Raw genomic sequence first — 20,489 nt, 5'->3', positions numbered from 1 at the left:
GACACCTGACTGAAAGTGTACCCAGCAGAGTTCAAACTGTCATAAAGACAACGGATTAAAGTCCACTTTAAGTGTCCAAAAACTTTTGATGAGAGAGTGTATACAGTGAAACCTCTATATAACGTTTTCCAAGGGACCACAAATTCTGAACACTGTATAGAGGAAAACACTATAAAGAGGAAGACTTCCAAATAATAATTATAGGGCATTACTGAAGATCCGGAACCACTAATCAGCTTTGACAAATGGTGCCATAGATGACATTTTAAATTTTCACAACACTGTAATATGATATTCATTGCAAATGATCATGTATCAAATGATTAGTTTTTTGTAATTAAAACATGGGGCCCGGCAGGTGGATGGGTGAAAGTAAATGGCGCTAAAAAGATCGCAAGTAGAATGCGTGTCATATATCACATGACCAGGTTCTGCCACTGACACATTAAACACGCTGAGCGCGGGCTTTCCGAGCCGGTGCAAACTGTGAATCCACAGAACGGAAAACGATGCATCTACATCCAGTCACTTAAATGTTATAAAGAGGTAAATAATTGACCAGGGTTCCAAAAATATAAGCATTACATGGAGGAAATTGTAATATAGAGGAAAAGCAGTCAAGAGGAAAATTTAACATTGTTTGTATGGGCTTTTAGCCGGGACTGAAAAAAACAGATGTAACATAGAGGAAAACATTATATAGGGGACCGTTATAAAGAGGTTTCACTGTACTATCCCAAATCCTTTGTTTCAAATTTTTAAAAACAGTTAAGTGTCTTTAATTTTTAAACCAAACATCATCCTGTGAATTATGTAGAGACCTGCTCATATAGTATAATGCACAGCAATCTAGCTTGGAAGGTATGGAGGTGAACCAGACTTGGATCAAATCTGCGTGTCAGATTAAAGACCATGTGGTGATACACTGGCCAGTCTGATGGTGCTTTTAGCCACTTTCCCACACTTGTTTAGGCAAATGCTGGGCTGGTCCCCAAATTCTGTCTCAGAGAAGTCCATATTCATACAGTTAAAATGCAATAACACATAGAATAAAGTTCACACTATTCACAGGCAGACGACACAAGACGGAACCTTAGGTTACATTGGCGAGTAACGAATCAGGAAAGGCATTGAGCCACAAAGTTAAATAACAAAACAAAATTTGCTAAATCCTGTAAACCTGGACTCCATACGAGGTGGTATGAACGCTAGGGAGAAGAAGAAAGAAGATTGTGTGAATTGTGTACCGACTTTTTTCATATTCAAGTAGCTTTGGCTCACATGATCTCTCAGATCCATAGAAATATAAAGAAATAAATAAAATTCTCCACATAACACATAATTAGTTAATTTTGTAACTCGCGGCTGTGTGAAAAATGAGACGAAAACATATAACACACATGAAGAAGAAGTTGCTTGTAGCAAGTATTCAAAGATGAAGTGAGTTTTTATGCATAGCAAACTGGAGTTGAGATTCAATTAAATCAAAAGATGAAAGAAAAGAAAATAGGAGGAGATATCTATTATTCAGTCTTTCGTGGCTGTTGCCATAAAATGTAAAATCTTCTAGACTGTTACACTATGTCATATTCCTCTGGAGTTTCTTCTTACACAGTTGACATTGAGGCCTCTGCTGAGATCATATTCAGGATCTTCTGGTGTTCCCATATAGCTGAACACTGTCAAAGATCAGTGTCGATTTTACTTATAAAAGGGAGTTTTCTGACACTTATGGAGAAGTGGGATTACTGGATGAAATTTTTCCAACCACTGTTAATGGACCATCGTCCTTGGATTGGTAGGGAAACAGGCAGAGCGGGAAAGGGGGAATTTCTTCAAAATATTAATTGGCATGCAGCAGAGGTTGCTTCCTGCTAGTTGTTTATGTTACACACCATGGCTGCATATTTACTTCCTAGATGGTGAGACGCCATGAAGCTGGGAGACCTATAGTCATCATTGTGGCATCTGGTTCTGAGCTGAGTGGAAGGCTTCAATCAAAGGCTTATGTGTTAAAAAGTCTGCTGTGATCTGTGCCAGGGGGAGGCAAGTACAAAAGGTTAGGGGTCTGTCAGTCATCAGAATACCTGGCTGGGCTGTGACTATCTCAACATAGTATCCACAGGGTTGATGAATCATAGGGTGCCATAAATGGGTCAGGTATACACCACACATCAGAGTCTGCAATACTGGTGACTGATTGTGAGTGGGGTACACACAAGATTTTTGTAGATTAAGGGAATCTCCATCCAGTCCAAATAACTACAGTTGTAGGATACCACAAAGTGTTAGTGTCAGATCCAAAGAAATGGCTCCCATAGTTGTGACTTTAAAATGACAGTGATCAACTGCCAAGATATTCACAACAAAGTGCCAGAGTTTGAAGTTTTTTTAAAAAAAAAAAAAAAAAAAAAAAAAAAAAAAAGAAAGAGTGGAGCTGACATTATACAAGGCACAGAAAGCTTACTAGAACTCAAAATTGATACTGGTGAGATTTTTGGGGTAAATCTAAGCATACAATGAAAGGATATATTAATGGAAAATGGAAGTAATGTTTTTGTTGCAGTAGACAGAATCTCAAATCTACAAAGATAGATATTGAAGCTGCATTTAAGATTTTTTTGAGCAAGACTCAGGATCAAGGAAGGACATAACCTTATAACTGGGTCTTTCACCTCAGATACTAGGATGTTCAAACTGCATGGTTGGCCGGGTGTGATGGGAATTAGTAAGTATGTGCATGGTTTGGTTTATCAATCAATTCCACTTTTATTTGGATGGGTTTGTCAATAAGTAAAATTGGCGCATATGGGGGACTGAGAATCCACATTTCACAATCGAGAAGTCTCTTCACCCTCAATGGGTGACTGTGTGGTATGCAATTTCCAGTCACGGAATAATTGGTGCAATATGCTATGATGGCACGGTGACTACTGAACAGTATGTGAAGGTAGTGTAAGATTATTTCATCCTCATTATCCAAAGTGACCCTGATTTCACAAGACGTGGTTCATGCAAGACAGAACTCGACCCCATCGAAGCAGGAGAGTGTTTGATGCCGTGGATGAGCACTTTGCGGACTGCATTCTGGCTCTGAGGCACCCAGAGGTCACTGGCATGGGCCTTGATTGGCCGCCATATTCTCCAGATCTGTACACATGAGATAGCCTTTTTGTGGGGCTGTATTAAATACAAGGTGTACAGCAATAACCCCAAAACCATTGCTGAGCTCAAAACAGCCATTCAGGTCATCGACTGCAATCGATGTTCCGACACTTTAGGGGGTCGTGCAGAATTTCACTATTTGTCTGCACCACATGATCGTCAGTGATGGCAGGCATGTCGAACATGTCATGACCTAAATCCGAATATCTGTAATGACGTTTATATGTTGAATTAAGTGTGTGCACACTATAGTTTGTAACTAATTTACATTTTTTTCATATAGTTCAATAATTCAATAATTGTCACCCTATATATTCATCATCATCATCATTTAAGACTGATTATGCCTTTCAGCGTTCAGTCTGGAGCATAGTCCCCCTTATAAAATTCCTCCATGATCCCCTATTCAGTGCCAACATTGGTGCCTCTTCTGATGTTAAGCCTATTACTTCAAAATCATTCTTAACTGAATCCAGGTACCTTCTCCTTGGTCTACCCTGACTACTCCTACCCTCTACTGCTGAACCCATGAGTCCCTTGGGTAACCTTGCTTCTCATATGACCCCACCATCTAAGCCTGTTCGCCCTGACTGCTACATCTATAGAGTTCATTCCCAGTTTTTCTTTGATTTCCTCATTGTGGACACCCTCCTGCCATTGTTTCCATCTACTATAGATGTACCTGCAATCATCCTAGCTACTTTCATATCCGTAACCTCAACCTTATTGATAAGGTAACCTGAATCCACCCACCTTTTCTCCCATACAACAAAGTTGGTTGAAAGATTGAATGGTGCACAGATAACTTAGTCTCGGTACTGACTTCCTTCTCAGAAGAGAGTAGATCATAGCTGAGCACTCACTGCATTAGCTTTGCTGCACCTCGCTTCCAGTTCATTCACGATGTTGCCATCCTGTGAGAATATGCATCCTAAGTACTTGAAACCCTAAGTACTTGAAACCGTCCACCTGTTCTAACTTTGTTCCTCCTATTTGGCACTCAATCCGTTTATCTCTCTTTCCCACTGACATTACGTTCGTTTTGGAGATGCTAATGTTCATACCATAGTCCTTACATTTCTGATCTAGCTCTGAAATACTACTTTGCAAACTTTCAATCGAATCTGCCATCACAACTAAGTCATCCGTATATGCGAGACTGCTTATTTTGTGTTCACATATTTTAATCTCACCCAGCCAGTCTATTGTTTTCAACATATGATCCATAAATAATACGAACAACAGTGGACACAGGTTGCAGTCTTGTCATACCCCTGAAACTACTCTGAACTATGAACTCAATTTACCGTCAACTCTAACTGCTGCCTGACTATCTATGTAAAGACCTTTAATTGCTTGCAACAGTTTGCCTCCTATTCCATAATCTCGTAGAACAGACAATAACTTCCTCCTAGGAACCCGGTCATATGCCTTTTCTAGATCTATAAAGCATAGATACAGTTTCCTGTTCCACTCAAGAAAATATCAACACACATTCTAAATGAACACACAAATACTATCTTGAAAACATTATTGACATAATAAATATGAAACGAGATTGTTATATGGAAAACATATCATACAGAGGCTATAGACAAAATTCAAAGGAAAATAAAAACAACAAAATGTAACATCATATCTGTAATAAAGAACTGTCAAAATATTGATCTGTCAACATATCTACAAAAAATGTATTTTTTTTAATTACAAAAAATATACTCATCACAACTTGACAGAAAAAATTTACTGTAGATGGAATATGATTGTCACTTCCAACTAGACGTAACTGCCATCCAACTAGACGTTACTGCCAATACAAATGTAAACATAAAACAGTCACGATTTGTGTATAGATAATCTTATCACTTGATAATGGCAGTTAAGCCGAAACAGGTCTGTCATGTAAAATATAAAACAAATTATCTTATTGCAGCTAGTTTTAGAGCTTTCATTTTCATTACTGTGCAATAGTTGTAAAACAAATCGTAGAGCTATATAGATAGAAAAATGCTAAATAAAACGTGTCTAAATGTCAGAAGTGAATTTGTGAAACCTTCAGTGACTACTGTGATAGAATCTTATTAGAATAGCTCATAAAGAACCTAAAAAATTCTGATCATACATAAAGGCTGTCAGTGACACTAATGTTAGCATTTCCAGGTATCTGTGGATGACACAGGAACTGAAATTGAGTGTAGCAAAACAAAAGTAGAAATGCTGATCTCCGTTTTCAAATGTTCCTTTACCAAATAAATTCCAAGAGTACTACTCAATAACAAAAGTACAAACATATGTGGTATCAAATGAAATTTCTGGCTGGATAGAGGATTTAGTGTTAAGGAGGACACTGCATGTTATCTTGGATGGAGTCATTGACAGGTGTAGAGGTAACTTCTATGGTGTCCCACAGAAATATGCTGGGGCTTTTGCTGTTCACATTGTTTATTAACCTTCTGTCACTCGCTCGACAATTCCTGACACACTCACTCGTGTGAATGGAATGTGTCATCTAAAACATTAGCAGTGAATTTGGACAGTTTGAACGGTCTATACAAATGATTTTAGAAGTATTTTATTTAAATCTAAATATAATACACGTCATACACAAATACAGTGAGGTATACACTAGATGATAAAATATTTTTGGTAACCGTGCATAAATAGCTCCAGTTCCTCTTTGATAGCAGGCAACTTGTCATTCTCTCTGTGAATACATCTATCAAGAATGCTATCAAACTTCAGACATCTCAAGTGCAACCTGAATCAGTTTTCACTCGTGCATAAGTAGCATGATTAAAGTCCATTGCCCAATGAGTTATCCCACAACTCTACAACATTTCAGACATCCACACATATATTACAAACCGTCTGCGTGCTTAGCTGAGTTGTAATGTGCTTGCCTCCCATGCAGCGGGCCCGGGTTCGATTCCCGGCCAGGTTGGAGATTTTATCCACCCTTGGACTGGGTGTCGTGTTATCATCATCATTTCATCTTCATTGACTCGCAAGTTTCCCAATGTGGCGTCATATGAAATAAGACTTGCAACAGGGCAGCCAGACTTCCCTGGACAGGGCCTCCTGGCCAATGCCTTACGATCATTTCATTTCATATTACAAACCAATGAAAGCTCTGATCTCTCTTACATCTGTCTTTTAGGCATTCCTTTCCCTAGAAAAGTTACTACAAACTTCATTGATGTAAATACTAGGACATGTTGCAATAATGGGCATTAAATTTTCATACAAAAAATTACTTTTTAATATCTATTTATGTCTGTGTTATATGAGCTTTGTTTCTGGATCCAGGTACAGACATAATAATATTAAAAGAACTTATTCTAACATTGGTAGGATATTTACTTTTCCTCCATTCAGCTATTCCATCATTTCCTAAAAGAAATATGTCCTCTTGGATTACTTCTTCCTGTGATTCATATTCATCATATTCTGATACTTTCTGTTCTGTGCCTGAATCATTGCCACTTTCATGTACACAATCCTTGTTCCTAGAGTCAGCAATATCACTGCCAAATCTTCTTCACTCAGCTTGTGGAACCACTCCAGCTATACATCAGAACCTCTACTAAACTTGTCCCTATGGGTTTTAGGAAAGCCTCTGACATTTATTCCGTACACTAAAAGTGTAGAGAATATTTCCTTGTTGTAGGTAAGTAATCTAGATAAACAGCAAATTAACTGTAATTATTTTAAGATATGCCTAAAATTACACATGTGAAAGTTGTATTGCAACTAGGCAAGCAGTGAAGTAACATACATTTACTTTCTTTTAGATTGTAGCAGTAGTGCTCTCATGGATGACAGAGGTCCTCAAAGACATAATAATGTTTCATAAACACTGCAACCCTGCATAACAGAAAGCCACTGATGGCTGAAGCTAACGGATGGAGAGTTAATGGAAAGGTACTGAAAATTGCACAAACTGCATCCAGTCCAGTCAGACAAAGTAGAGTGGGAAAATCACGTAACTGACGAGTGCCATCTGTGTGAGCAATGGAGAGTTATGACTTGGCAGACAGTACTAATAGTAACCTCAGACTTTCTGCAGATGATGCAGTTATCTGTAATAAAGTACTATCAGAAAAAAGGAAATAATGGAAAAGCCAGGATGGAATAATGACAGTATTTTGGAAAGGATAGCTTGCTACTCATCATATAAAGATGATGTTGAGTCAGACAGACAACGAAAAGACTACTAAACGTGAGCTTTCGGCTAAAAGCTCACATGTTTAGCAGTCTTTTTGTTGTGCTTATCTGCGACTTAACATCTCTCTATGGTGAGTAGCAGTCCATCCATTTCATAATGTTGTCACTATCAGAAAAAAGTTGCACAAATATTTAGTCATATCTTGACAAGATTTCAAAGTAGCACAAAGATTGGAAACTTGCTTTAAATGTTGAGGAATGTTGAATATTGCACTTTATAAGATGCAGAAACAATATCAATGAATCATGAGTGATGTCATTCAAATACCTGGGGGTCACAATTTTTGGGGATATGAAATGGAATGATCACAGAAGCACACTTGTAGGCAACATATTTGGCAGCCTTTGTAGGAAAGGTAGTTGGCAGACTTCGGTTAATTGGTAGGATATTGGGAAAATGCAGTTATTCTATGAAGGAATTGCCCACATAACACTTTTGTGACCCTTTACAGAAAATTGCTGAAGTGTGTGAGACTCATAACAAATTGGACTAACATGGAATACTGAAGAAATACAAAGAAAGGCAGTGCAAATGGCCTCAGGTTTGTTTGAACCATGGGCGGATGTCAATCAAATACTGAATAACTTGACTTGCAGATGCTTGAAGATAAACACCAAGTATCCCACGATGCATACTTACAAAGTTTCGAGAACCAGCATTAAGTGTGTGTCTGTGAATATACAACCACCCTCCACCCCCACCTATTGATCCTGTGTTGACTGCAAAGCCAAGATTAGACTACTCACGGCATGTGCAGAGGCACTGAATCCATCTTTCTTTCCGCACTCCTTATATGAATACACTCCTGGAAATGGAAAAAAGAACACATTGACACCGGTGTGTCAGACCCACCATAATTGCTCCGGACACTGCGAGAGGGCTGTACAAGCAATGATCACACGCACGGCACAGCGGACACATCAGGAACCGCGGTGTTGGCCGTCGAATGGCGCTAGCTGCGCAGCATTTGTGCACCGCCGCCGTCAGTGTCAGCCAGTTTGCCGTGGCATACGGAGCTCCATCGCAGTCTTTAACACTGGTAGCATGCCGCGACAGCGTGGACGTGAACCGCATGTGCAGTTGACGGACTTTGAGCGAGGGCGTATAGTGGGCATGCGGGAGGCCGGGTGGACGTACCGCCGAATTGCTCAACACGTGGGGCGTGAGGTCTCCACAGTACATTGATGTTGTCGCCAGTGGTCGGCGGAAGGTGCACGTTCCCGTCGATCTGGGATCGGACCGCAGCGACGCACGGATGCACGCCAAGACCGTAGGATCCTACGCAGTGCCGTAGGGGACCGCACCGCCACTTCCCAGCAAATTAGGGACACTGTTGCTCCTGGGGTATCGGCGAGGACCATTCGCAACCGTCTCCATGAAGCTGGGCTACGGTCCCGCACACCGTTAGGCCGTCTTCCGCTCACGCCCCAACATCGTGCAGCCCGCCTGCAGTGGTGTCGCGACAGGCGTGAATGGAGGGACGAATGGAGACGTGTCTTCTTCAGCGATGATAGTCGCTTCTGCCTTGGTGCCAATGATGGTCGTATGCGTGTTTGGCGCCGTGCAGGTGAGCGCCACAATCAGGACTGCATACGACCGAGGCACACAGGGCCAACACCCGGCATCATGGTGTGGGGAGCGATCTCCTACACTGGCCGTACACCACTGGTGATCGTCGAGGGGACACTGAATAGTGCACGGTACATCCAAACCGTCATCGAACCCATCGTTCTACCATTCCTAGACCGACAAGGGAACTTGCTGTTCCAACAGGACAATGCACGTCTGCATGTATCCCGTGCCACCCAACGTGCTCTAGAAGGTGTAAGTCAACTACCCTGGCCAGCAAGATCTCCGGATCTGTCCCCCATTGAGCATGTTTGGGACTGGATGAAGCGTCGTCTCACGCGGTCTGCACGTCCAGCACGAACGCTGGTCCAACTGAGGCGCCAGGTGGAAATGGCATGGCAAGCCGTTCCACAGGACTACATCCAGCATCTCTACGATCGTCTCCATGGGAGAATAGCAGCCTGCATTGCTGCGAAAGGTGGATATACACTGTACTAGTGCCGACATTGTGCATGCTCTGTTGCCTGTGTCTATGTGCCTGTGGTTCAGTCAGTGTGATCATGTGATGTATCTGACCCCAGGAATGTGTCAATAAAGTTTCCCCTTCCTGGGACAATGAATTCACGGTGTTCTTATTTATATTTCCAGGAGTGTAGAACCAACCAACCTTATGTGAATGAAGCAGCAAGAATCTCTAATAAGTGGTACAGTGGGAAGTACTGTTTGCCCTGCACTTCACAGGGGTTTGCAGAGTCCAAATATGTATAAATGTTGGATTCTACAATGAACAGATGTCAATGATGTGGAACAACAGTAAGTTCTGATCTTCTGGGGAACTTGTTTGAGTGCTCCTCTCCTCTACTTGATCAATTCTTTTGTTATTGCTACATCCTTGACCAGCACAACTTGGTATGTGCCATCTGCAACACCTTTCCTCAAGTGTGAGATTTTGATGTCTTCTGTCATATTTGAATCCACTATGTGACCTACTGTGGAGTATCACCAGATTTTTTTTCTTTTATTCGGCTTGGAATTTGTCCCAACTGTTTAGCTTCTTTTCATTGTTCCTGAACCACTGCTGGGCCGTGCTGTACAAGTAAAAGCACATATTACCAAATACATCATGTCATCACATCTTTGGTGACTGAGGACTCAGTCAAATCCTTCGTCATTTGGCAGGTTTTGACCTCTCTCTCTCTCCCCCTGGGAAATACTGATGGATGCCTGCTATGCAGCTGACTTGCAGCAATCCATTGGTCTCTGAATATATGGGCCCTTGGAATGATGAAGTGCTTGTATTCGCGTTCTTGTCAATGTAGGCTATGAATTTTACTTTGGCTAATTACAGCCATACTGATGTAGATGTTTTGAAGTATCTGGCATCTCTATCAAATAATGTCATGTTGTAACCACAGTTTAGTCCAAATCCAAAAGCATGGTCATCAGTGAACCACAACACTTAGCACTGAAAGCAAGTTTACACTAACATACAGTCAGAATAGAACTGAATTCCTGTGTGGAAAGTGCTGATTTTCTACAAACATAGAATATTTCAGAATATGCAAATGTAAGAAGTTTCAAGGACCTCCCAGAAATGACACAACTAAATAACAAATATTTGCTGGTGGCAAGTTTTGAACTGGTGACCAGCAGCATGCCAGTCAGGGTGCTAACTGCTACTCCACAAGATGCCAATACGAGATTCATTTTCTAAGATGCTGAGCTTGTTGCTTTATTCAGTCTTGTATACCACCCTATTAGTAAATAAATTCTCATAACCTAAATTTTCAACTTCCTGTCTGATGAGTCTGTTTCTTCTAACTTTGCATCTATTTTTACACTGTATCTTAAGAAACCATGATGTATAATTAATATGTTATTTAATGCTTGTACTTATTTGCATCAGTAATATATTTTGTTTATTTTTAGATCAAGTTTATCCATTCCATCAGAGATTTGGTCTGCCTGTAATATTTTTTTAATTTTATTGTCTACGATAAAGTCTAAACTTGCTCTGTTCCTCAGTAAAGAAATGTATATCTAGATTTAAATTTTGTGGCTGCTTATATTTGTGATGGTACCTTTAGTTCTTAAAATGTTGGCAGGTAGCAGTGAAAATCTGTTTCACATTTATTGTGATTCATGCAACATGGGATTCAAATTTTCTCTGTAGGCTCTAAATATTTGCTAAATTTAAAGAATCAACATACATGGGTATAAAAGATCTTTGGTGAACTACCAGAAAGTATAAGATTTAATAATGATGTACCTCCATATCCATTGCTGTCACCGATTACCTTAGTTCCTGGGATTTGAAGATTCAAATAAATCTTATTACATTCTACAGTGGCATTTCACACTGGTTTTTAACAACATAGCCCACAAGTGTAAGATATAGAATAAGACTTGATTCTCCCTTGGGTTCAGATTTCTACCGGTCCCCCCTTACCAGGTCACACATGCAATCCACTCAGTAAGCAGCTAGTCAGGTAGCAGAGTATGTGTGCAATGCAGATTTTTTTAAAAACAAAAACATCAGGTTAGGGAAATCCCACTGTTTATCAGCTGCAGTAAAGTGCCAAACCATGTGTGGATCAGCAACAACACAATCAGTCACTACTATTAAACAAAAAGTTTAAGGCATAAGGATACTTCTGATTAACAAGTGCAGTAGAAAAAGGATTGGAACAGATCTGTGCACTCGACAGCAAACATTCAGGTGGGAGAAAAAGAATGTAGAGAATCTCTGGCAGAAGTTCATACATATTCTAGGCTACGTGCCAAATAAATTGATGTCAAGAAGACAGTGAGAGATGGTAACAACTCATCACATTTCAGCAATAATATTAGGAAGTTAATAAAAAAAAACAAAGATAGGTGTATAGTCAATTAAAAAAGGGAAGAAGGCTGAACAAAGCAAAAACTAGTGTAAAGACAACCATACAGGAAGCATTCAGTGAATTTGAAAGTAATATCTCACCTTCTGAGTTGTTAAAAACCCTTAAAAAGGTTTGTTCCTACATAAATCAGTCACCGGAACAAAAAGATCATCTGTCTACAGGTTCTTTCATGATAATAGCACTGAGATGGAAGATGACAAATTCTGTGTTCCAAACCTGCTTTACTGAAGAAGACCATAGTACATATCATAACTTTGACCATCACACAGATGCAAAAATAACAGGTATGGAAATAGGGACCACAGAATTGAAAAGCAGCTCAAATGGCATGGTGCAGGAAAGGCCAGAGAACCTGATGAGGTGTCCGTTAGATTCTGTATTGAATATATGAAGGAAATGGCACCTCTTCTAGCATTCAGATTACCACAGGTGACTGGGTCAATGAAGTGTGCCACACGACTGGAGAAGGCTACAGCCATTTCAATCAGTAAGACCTGTGCACAGAACTATAGCCTTGTCCCACTGATGTCAGTTTCCTACAGAATTATATTGTGCCAGCATATTGTGACTTTCCTGGAGCCCAAACAACTCCTGTGTAGGAATTAACAAGGATTCTGCAAGCACCAATTGTGTGAAATGCAGCTTGCTTTGTTCATTCACAAGATTTAGGAGACAGGAAATAGTGGAGCTTATAGTGATGCAAAGTTTATTGAGTTTTAAAAAGCCTTTGATACTGTTCAGCAAGCAGTGAACTTGGGGCTCACACACACACACACACACACACACACACACACACACACACACACACACAGAGAGAGAGAGAGAGAGAGAGAGAGAGAGAGAGAGAGAGAGCATATGTGGTGGTGGGGGTGTAATATTTTCAGGCATTTCTAGGAGATGACAGCCTAGTTTTACTAGTTTTGCTTTGCATTTCATTGTTATAAATCTGTTCGAAATCTTTGTTCCAGGACAGATTGCAGTTTTTTCATGTAAAAGTTAGCAGTAAACTGTTAAGAAGAAATATGGAAATTGCCCCTGAAGAAGGACTGGGGAGTCTCCCTAGTGATGTGGACTCTATTAGCTCCCTACTCCTATTCAACACTTCTGAAAACCCGTAAGTGATACTGAGAGACATGCATCATAATAGACTACATTGTGTTGTCAGTCCAGTTCTCTTAATTTACTGTTTAGCAGTGGAGTGCTTCATGTATGTAAAAGAAAAAAAAAATTCTAAGTAAGCTGGTACTACACATAGCTCACGTTTACTTTCACTTTGATGTACTCGGTTCACGTCATACTGATGTTATTTTCAAAGAAATATATGATGCCATGTAAAAGCCGAATATATAAATCTCCCTGAATGAAGTCTCTCGTGGAATGGTGCACAGTCCAGTATCCATCTTCCTGTGATATTTAAACTGTCTGGACTGTGCATCATCTGCTGCTGTCATTGTGCCTAGTTCAGTAATTGAAGCTTTACTCAGCTCTGTCTCATGTTTACTATGTCCATAGAGAACCTCCTGTAAATGTCACTCTCAAACAAACCTTCAGGTTGTTGCAAAACAGTGCTTCATGTGAACTGATTTCTTAATGGCATTCTTGTTTTTGCGGACTTTCTATTGAGCATGTTTGGGGTCTGCAAAACTTGTAGAAGTTCTGTCAGGGACACACATTTGGGAAGTACTTTGTTATACAGCACTCCAAATTTGGAGCAGAGATGTTAATGGAATACAAATCTACATCTGTATCTATATCAACATCTATATTCATACATAACCCACAAGCCACCGTATGGTGCTTAGTGGAGGGTACGTTGTACCACTGCTAGTCTTTCTCTTCCAGTTCCACTTGGAAATAGAGCAAGGGAAAAAGATTATCTATATGCCTCTGTATGGGCCCTAATTCCTCTTATCTTATATTAGTGGTTCTTACATAAAATGTATGTTGGTGCACCAGGATCATTCTGCAGTCAGCTTCAAACCCGAGTTCTCTAAATTTTTTTTTAATAGCTTTCCTTGGAAAGAACATTGCCTTCCCTCCAGGGATTCTGAATTGAGTTCCCGAAGCATATCTGTAATGCTTGTGTGTTGTTTGAACCCAGTAACAAATCTAGTACCCCACCTCTGAATTGGGTCAATGTCTTCTTTTAATCCGACCTGATTGGGATCCCAAACACATGAGCAGTACTCAAGAAATGGCTGTACCAGTATTCTATAGGGTGAACTGGAAGGAAGGTACATGCTTTGAGGGATGATGGTAGTGGTAGTAGTAGTAGTAGTAGTAGTAGTAGTAATTCTGAACAAAAAAGGTTATACGAACTTATGTCCTGTTCTTAAGTATTTCTGATGAAACTAGTGAAAACAGTACAGAACGGGACAAATGTATGTGATAGTGAATGAAACATTGTGCTCTAATATTTTGTTTAATTGTGTGTGTTTCCTCATAAAAGGTGTTCAAAAAGTCCCCAGTCAACTGCAATGCATTTTGCAGCTCTTGTAGACAGCTGCTGTGTTGCTAATCTGAGCTCACTTGTATGGTTCTTTAACAGAGAACATGCATGTAACATATGAGCAAGAAGTTCCTCCTTTGTGTCAACTCTGCACTTGTGGACTCCACTCTTAAGCCAACCCCACAAATGGTAATCCAACGGAGTAAGATTGGATGACCTCGGTGGTCAAAGAATAAATCCGCAATGACCACTCCAGTGCTTGCAGGACTTGTCGCCCAACCCTGCACAAGTGAAGTGTGCATTGAAATGGTCGGTAAAGACAACACTAGGTAGCCTATGTCGCTTTGGTTGTATTCTCAAGAGTGTGCTGGTGAAGGAGGACTTGCGACTGACACCCGTGAACAATGCTTACTTGTTTGTTCTATTTCATATTGCTTTGCAACATTGCACCTAGATATTGAAGCGACCTGACTGTGTCAAGGAACACACTACTAATGCTGTTTTCAAATATTACGAATTTGTTTTTCCTACTTATCTGCATTAACTTAAATTTTTCTACATTTAGAGCCAGCTACCATTCATCACACATACTAGAAATTTTGTCTAAGTCATTTTGTATCTCCTGTACATGTGCAGATGAAGTGACAAATGAAATTTGTACAAAGACTGGGATTCGAACTCGGGTCTCTTGCTACCTATTTTATGACATGCATGTTAACTTTGCTTTACTGAATTTTACACATTTACTCTGACCAGTTTTGGTTTTTCAGCCATCATCCAGGGACTATACGAAATAAACAGAAATGAACAATATATGTTACTGACAAAAAATACACAATCCATATTTGTTACGTACTAACATCTTACAAAGCAAAAACTAATACAACTTTTACATTTCATATATCATGCTATAGATGAATGCCATACTCCAGGGCATATTATGATACACATCAAAAGTTACCATTGAACTACTGTGACTAATTCAACTCAGGTACAGAGACTGAGCATCAAGGATACCTGTAGAACAACAGTAAATGTATGACACCACACCAAAGAGTGTATCCATTGAAGATGTTACAATCCAAGAAACAAACATGATTTACAATCGATCATTATGAAAATAGCTAATGTATAATATAACATTTTTTAATAGTACAATATATTCACAAATTCACATCTGCATGTTACCAGAATATCAAAGTAACATCAGTAATGTCAGACTAATACAAGTACCTAATAGCCTAGGAATTACCTCATATACATGTGGAATACTTCATTGTATTGAGTATGGTGCAATGTCTAAAAACAATGAACAGAGAAATCTTTGAAAATCATGTGAGTAGAATTGTTGCCAAGCAATAAAAACTATTAAAAAAATCACATACCACATAAACTCCAGATACACTATGTGATCAAAAGTATCTGGCCACCTGGCTGAAAATGACTTACAAGTTCGTGGCGCCGTCCATCGGTAATGCTGGAATTCCATTTGGTGTTGGCCCACCCTTAGCCTTGATGACAGCCTCTGCTCTCGCAGGCAATCATTCAATCAGTTGCTGGAAGGTTTCTTGGGGAATGGCTGCCCATTCTTCACGGAGTGCTGCACTGAGGAGAGGTATCAATGTCAGTCGGTGAGGACTGGCACGAAGTCGGAGTTCCAAACATCCCAAAGGTGTTGTGTAGGATTCAGGTCAGGACTCTGAGCAGACCAGTCCATTACAGGGATGTTATTGTTGTGTAACCACTCCACCACAGGCCGTGCATTATGAACGGGTGCTCAGTTGTGTTGAAAGACACAGTTGCCATCCCCGAATTGCTCTTCAACAGTGGGAAACAAGAAGGTGCTTAAAACATCAGTGTAGGCCTTTGCTGGGATGGTGCCATGCAGAACAACAAGGGGTGCGAGCCCCCTCCATGTAAAACAAGACCACACCATAACACCACCAACTCCAAATTTTGCCGTTGGCACTACACATGCTGGCGGATGACATTCACCGGGGATATACCCACCCACACCTTGCCATCGGATTGCCACATTGTGTACCATGATTCGTCACTCCACACAACGTTTTTCCACTGTTCAGTCGTCCAATGTTTATACTTCTTACTACAAGCAAGGCATCATTTGGACTTCACCAGCGTGATGTGTGGCTTATGAGCAGCCACTCAACCATGAAATCAAAATTTTATCACCTCCCGCCTAACTGTCGTAGTATAGTACTTGCAGTGGTCCTGATGTTGTGTGGTACTTGCAGTGGATCCTGATGCTGTTTGGAATTCCTGTGTGATGGTCTGGATAGATGTTTGCCTATTACACATTACAATCCTCTTCAAGTGTTGGCGATCTCTGTCAGTCAACACATGAGGTCAGCCTGTACGCATTTGTGGTGTATGTGCCCCTTCACGTTTCCACTTCACTTTCACATCGGAAACAGTGGACCTAGGGATGTTTAGAGTGTGGAAATCTCGTGTACAGATGTAATCCTGCTCTCTCACGATGTCTAATGACTGCTGAGGTCGCTCATATGGGGTACCTGGCAGTAGGTGGCAGCACAATGCACCGAATATGAAAAACGTATGTTTTTGGAGGTGTCTGGATACTTTTGATCATATAGTGTATGTGTATGTTTGAGGAGTATTACATCATAATTGAAGTGTCATAGAAACAAGAAGTATAGGTCATTAAATGGTAAACAGGGAATGTCTGGTTAAATCACCAGTACGAAAAAGTTTCCAAATATTTTTTGAATATGAAAGCCATCCATTCACAAATATACTAACGACTTTATAATTACATCACTGTTCTAATATGTACAACATCTAAACTCCATCTTCTTATATGAGAGTAGGTAATAGGATGTAAATATCTAAGAGGGAAACATTGAATAATATCAAGTACCTAGACATATTTCTGGGACTGACCATCATATAGGATAGTCCATCCATGGGTCAATGTAAGTGTAGAACACCAGGGAAAAAAACAGTAGTTTCATCGCATTACCAGAAATTATATGAGAAACGGAATACCATTTTTATGGGAACATTATAACAGGTCCTTGACAAGGTGTAGTCGACCACAAATGACGAATGCATCATGCAACAATGCCTAAGGTGTACGTTTGACACTAAACAAACTGTATTACACAGAGTAAATGTGTGGTACTGTCTTTACATAAGCTGGTCCACCACGGCAAGGTCATATCACATTGGATGGGAAAAATCGGTTTTTAATTGTCCTGAGGCCAAAAACAGCATAAAAGCATCAATCAAAATCAAATTGAATTATTAATGTATGTGTGACTGGTGCAAAACATGTTCAATATGCTGTCCACCATTTTCTGCAACAAGTTGAAATCAAGAAACAGCATGTTCCATAAGTGATTGAATTGTTTCCGGGGTCACGTTCAGAATGTGTTGTGCAGTGTGTGCCTTCAATGCAGCTAAGTTTGTAATTATAACACTGAACACAAAATCTTTCAGATAGCTTCACAGCCAGAAGTCACACAGATTAAGATCAGGTGATAGAGACGGCCAGGCTGTAGGGAAATGGCAGCTAATAATTCTAGCATTTCCGAAATGGCACTTCAGCAGCTTCTTAACTGTATTTGCAATGTGCAGAGGTGTGCCATCTTGTTTAAAAATGATCCCATCCACACATCCACTCTGTTGGAGAGCGCAAAAGACACTTGTAGCACTTAAAAGTGATGGTACAGGTAACAGAACCCGAAGCACCTGTCTCTTCTGGTCTGTTGGCTGCAAAGCATGTTCTGTAAGAGCTGATCTGTAAATCTCTCCTCTTTTGCAATTGCCCTTGTGCTCTTCTGGTTGTTTTTTGATCATTCAAAATGGTCAAAAAACAACTAGACTGAGCATAGACTTTCTTTGAATGATTCTAAAACTGTCATGGTGGAACTGGGTGGCCAGTAAAAATTGCAACAATTAACTTGACAGTGGCAAGATGGCCGCAGGATCGGCTGTATGTTGTTAGCTCCACGTTTATGTGGTGTTTTTTCGTGTTGCATGTGCCACTTTTGGCAGCTGGTTCCTGCACTTGCAAGTAGTGAAATGTCAATTATTCAAGTGTGCATTTTCTTGAAGAGACATTAAGTGGAAAGAAGGCAGGGTGAGTGACTTAAAGTTGTAAGTGGGATCGGTTGCCGCCAGCTTGAAGAGTTCGCATTGGCGTTTGCTCTGCATCAGCTGAGGAAAGGCACACAGACCACAGTGCTGTGTCAGGTGCCCACTGCTGCTGCTAGCTGCTCTGCCATCCCGATCAGCCATGACCGATCAGCCATGACCAATATGAGGTGAGCATGCGCATTGGTCAACACTTCCCCATAATAAATTGCGGGAAGTGAAAGCCCTTCCTTGCGCATGGACCTCTTCCTCCCGATCGCGTCGTCGGGAGGAGGTAATTTCAGCTAGACTCCGGATAGGGCACTGTCTTTTTAGTCATCGACATCTTTTAAGCGGTGATCCTCCCCCACTCTGTCCCCACTGCTCTCAGCCGTGGACGGTCAGACACCTTTTAATTGAATGCCCCTATTTTAATCGGTTACGCTCCCGTCTACAGCTATCGCCTGATCTATCGTCGATTTTAGCAGATGACACGCGCTCAGCTGACCGCGTTCTACAGTTTATTAGTGACAGTGAAATGACGTCAGTCATTTGAAGCCTTTTTTTTGGGGGGACAACCAACCCCTTTCTATAGTGGATTTTTAAGCATTCCTTCTGCCTTTAGTTTCTCAAATTTTATGACTTTGTTCCCATTGCTGCTGTTTTTAAATTTCGTTTTTTTTTCCTGTTTTCTACGTCACGGGCTGGGCGCTAATGACCATAGAAGTTTTGCGCCCTAAAACCACAAAAAAAAAAAAAAAAAAAAAAAAAAAAAAAATATGAGGTGAGCCACACCTGACACCCACTGTACAGTGCTGCTTATGGTGACTCAATGGAAAGCAACATAAGTCAGTGGTGCAGCATGTTTGACATCAAATGGGCTAACAGATGTAGTCAGGATGGCTACCCGGAAAGGAATGGTTCTGATTCACACAGCTAATTTAAATGATAATGCTGAAGGGAAAACTGCAACAATTAGGGAAGCAGTAAATTTACAACAGCGGTATGAAGAACTGATGACATTTATCAAAAATGAATTTTCTGGACAAAAGATGACACAGGCAAGTGCAAGTGAATGGCAAGTGGAATTACGGGATAAAATGTCGCAATGGGCGGTAGAGCAGGTTTTATGAATTGGCAGCTTGGAACAACTACAAAAAGTAAAGACAGTTATAGAAAAAAATTCACAAAAATGGTTGAAAACATAAGCAGTTGCAGTGCTAACAATGCCACCTTGTAGAGGCATAACCAAAACAGCTTCTGCAGCTAAAATTGTGACAATGTGAACAATGCAACAAAAGTAATGACCTTAATAAACTCCACCAAAGAGAAAATTTGTATAAGGAAGATCAAACAAACCAATATTATAGTCGTGATGGAAACTGCTACATGAAGTGGCACAGAAAAGATAATGAAGAACAGAAAGGTGCAAGAGACACTGATTTGTGAACAGCCTAAGAAAAAGAGACCTTTAATATTACTATGCGACATCCCAGAGGAGACAGATGTAGACACTAAAAGAGACAATATAAGTGCAAAACCTTGAAGATGAACTGACTAAAGAAAGCTTAGAAAGCGGCCATATAGTATGATTCGGGACAGAACCAAGGTGAAGAAAAGTGGTCCATCAAGTTTTTGAAGCGAGCCCTCAGGTTACAACAGCCCCCATGAAGCAACAAAAGGTATATCTTGGGTTTCGTTCAGTTTCAGTGAAAGACTATCTAGTAGCGAGGTGGTGCGTTCACTGCCAAGACGTTGGTTATTTGGCAAAATATTGTGATAAATAAGTAATAATCTGTGGACATTGTGGGGAAGAAGGCTACATCAGAAAAGATTACTGTTGTGACGTAACAAGACTGTTACGTCACACTGAAGTAGCCGAAAGAAAGGCACGCATACACACATGCCGACGGGCGTGAATTCTGGAACAGGATAACTATTGAATGGTAGCAAGAAAAGTACGTAGCTGCTTTATACTTAACTTTATTAGTTGATGACTACAGCGTTCTTCTTGAGACATTTATACTATAATTCTCAAACTATGTAAGGCTAATGGCGCCTTGCT

At 40.4% G+C, this 20,489-nt stretch overlaps 1 protein-coding gene across 1 annotated transcript in view; it reads left to right on the top strand.

Moving 5' to 3' along the window:
* Positions 1-20,489, top strand: part of LOC124723036 (WASH complex subunit 1-like) — a 79,880-nt gene that overhangs the window by 25,285 nt on the left and 34,106 nt on the right. Inside the window, exon 4 of the mRNA XM_047248211.1 lies at positions 12,828-12,973. Coding sequence (XP_047104167.1) covers positions 12,828-12,973 — 146 coding nt within the window. The remainder of the gene's footprint in view (positions 1-12,827; positions 12,974-20,489) is intronic.

The sequence above is a fragment of the Schistocerca piceifrons genome, chromosome X (genome assembly GCF_021461385.2).
Source record: "Schistocerca piceifrons isolate TAMUIC-IGC-003096 chromosome X, iqSchPice1.1, whole genome shotgun sequence".
In the NCBI taxonomy this organism is placed as follows: Eukaryota; Metazoa; Arthropoda; class Insecta; order Orthoptera; family Acrididae; genus Schistocerca; species Schistocerca piceifrons.
This window is presented reverse-complemented; position numbering and strand designations above follow the sequence as displayed.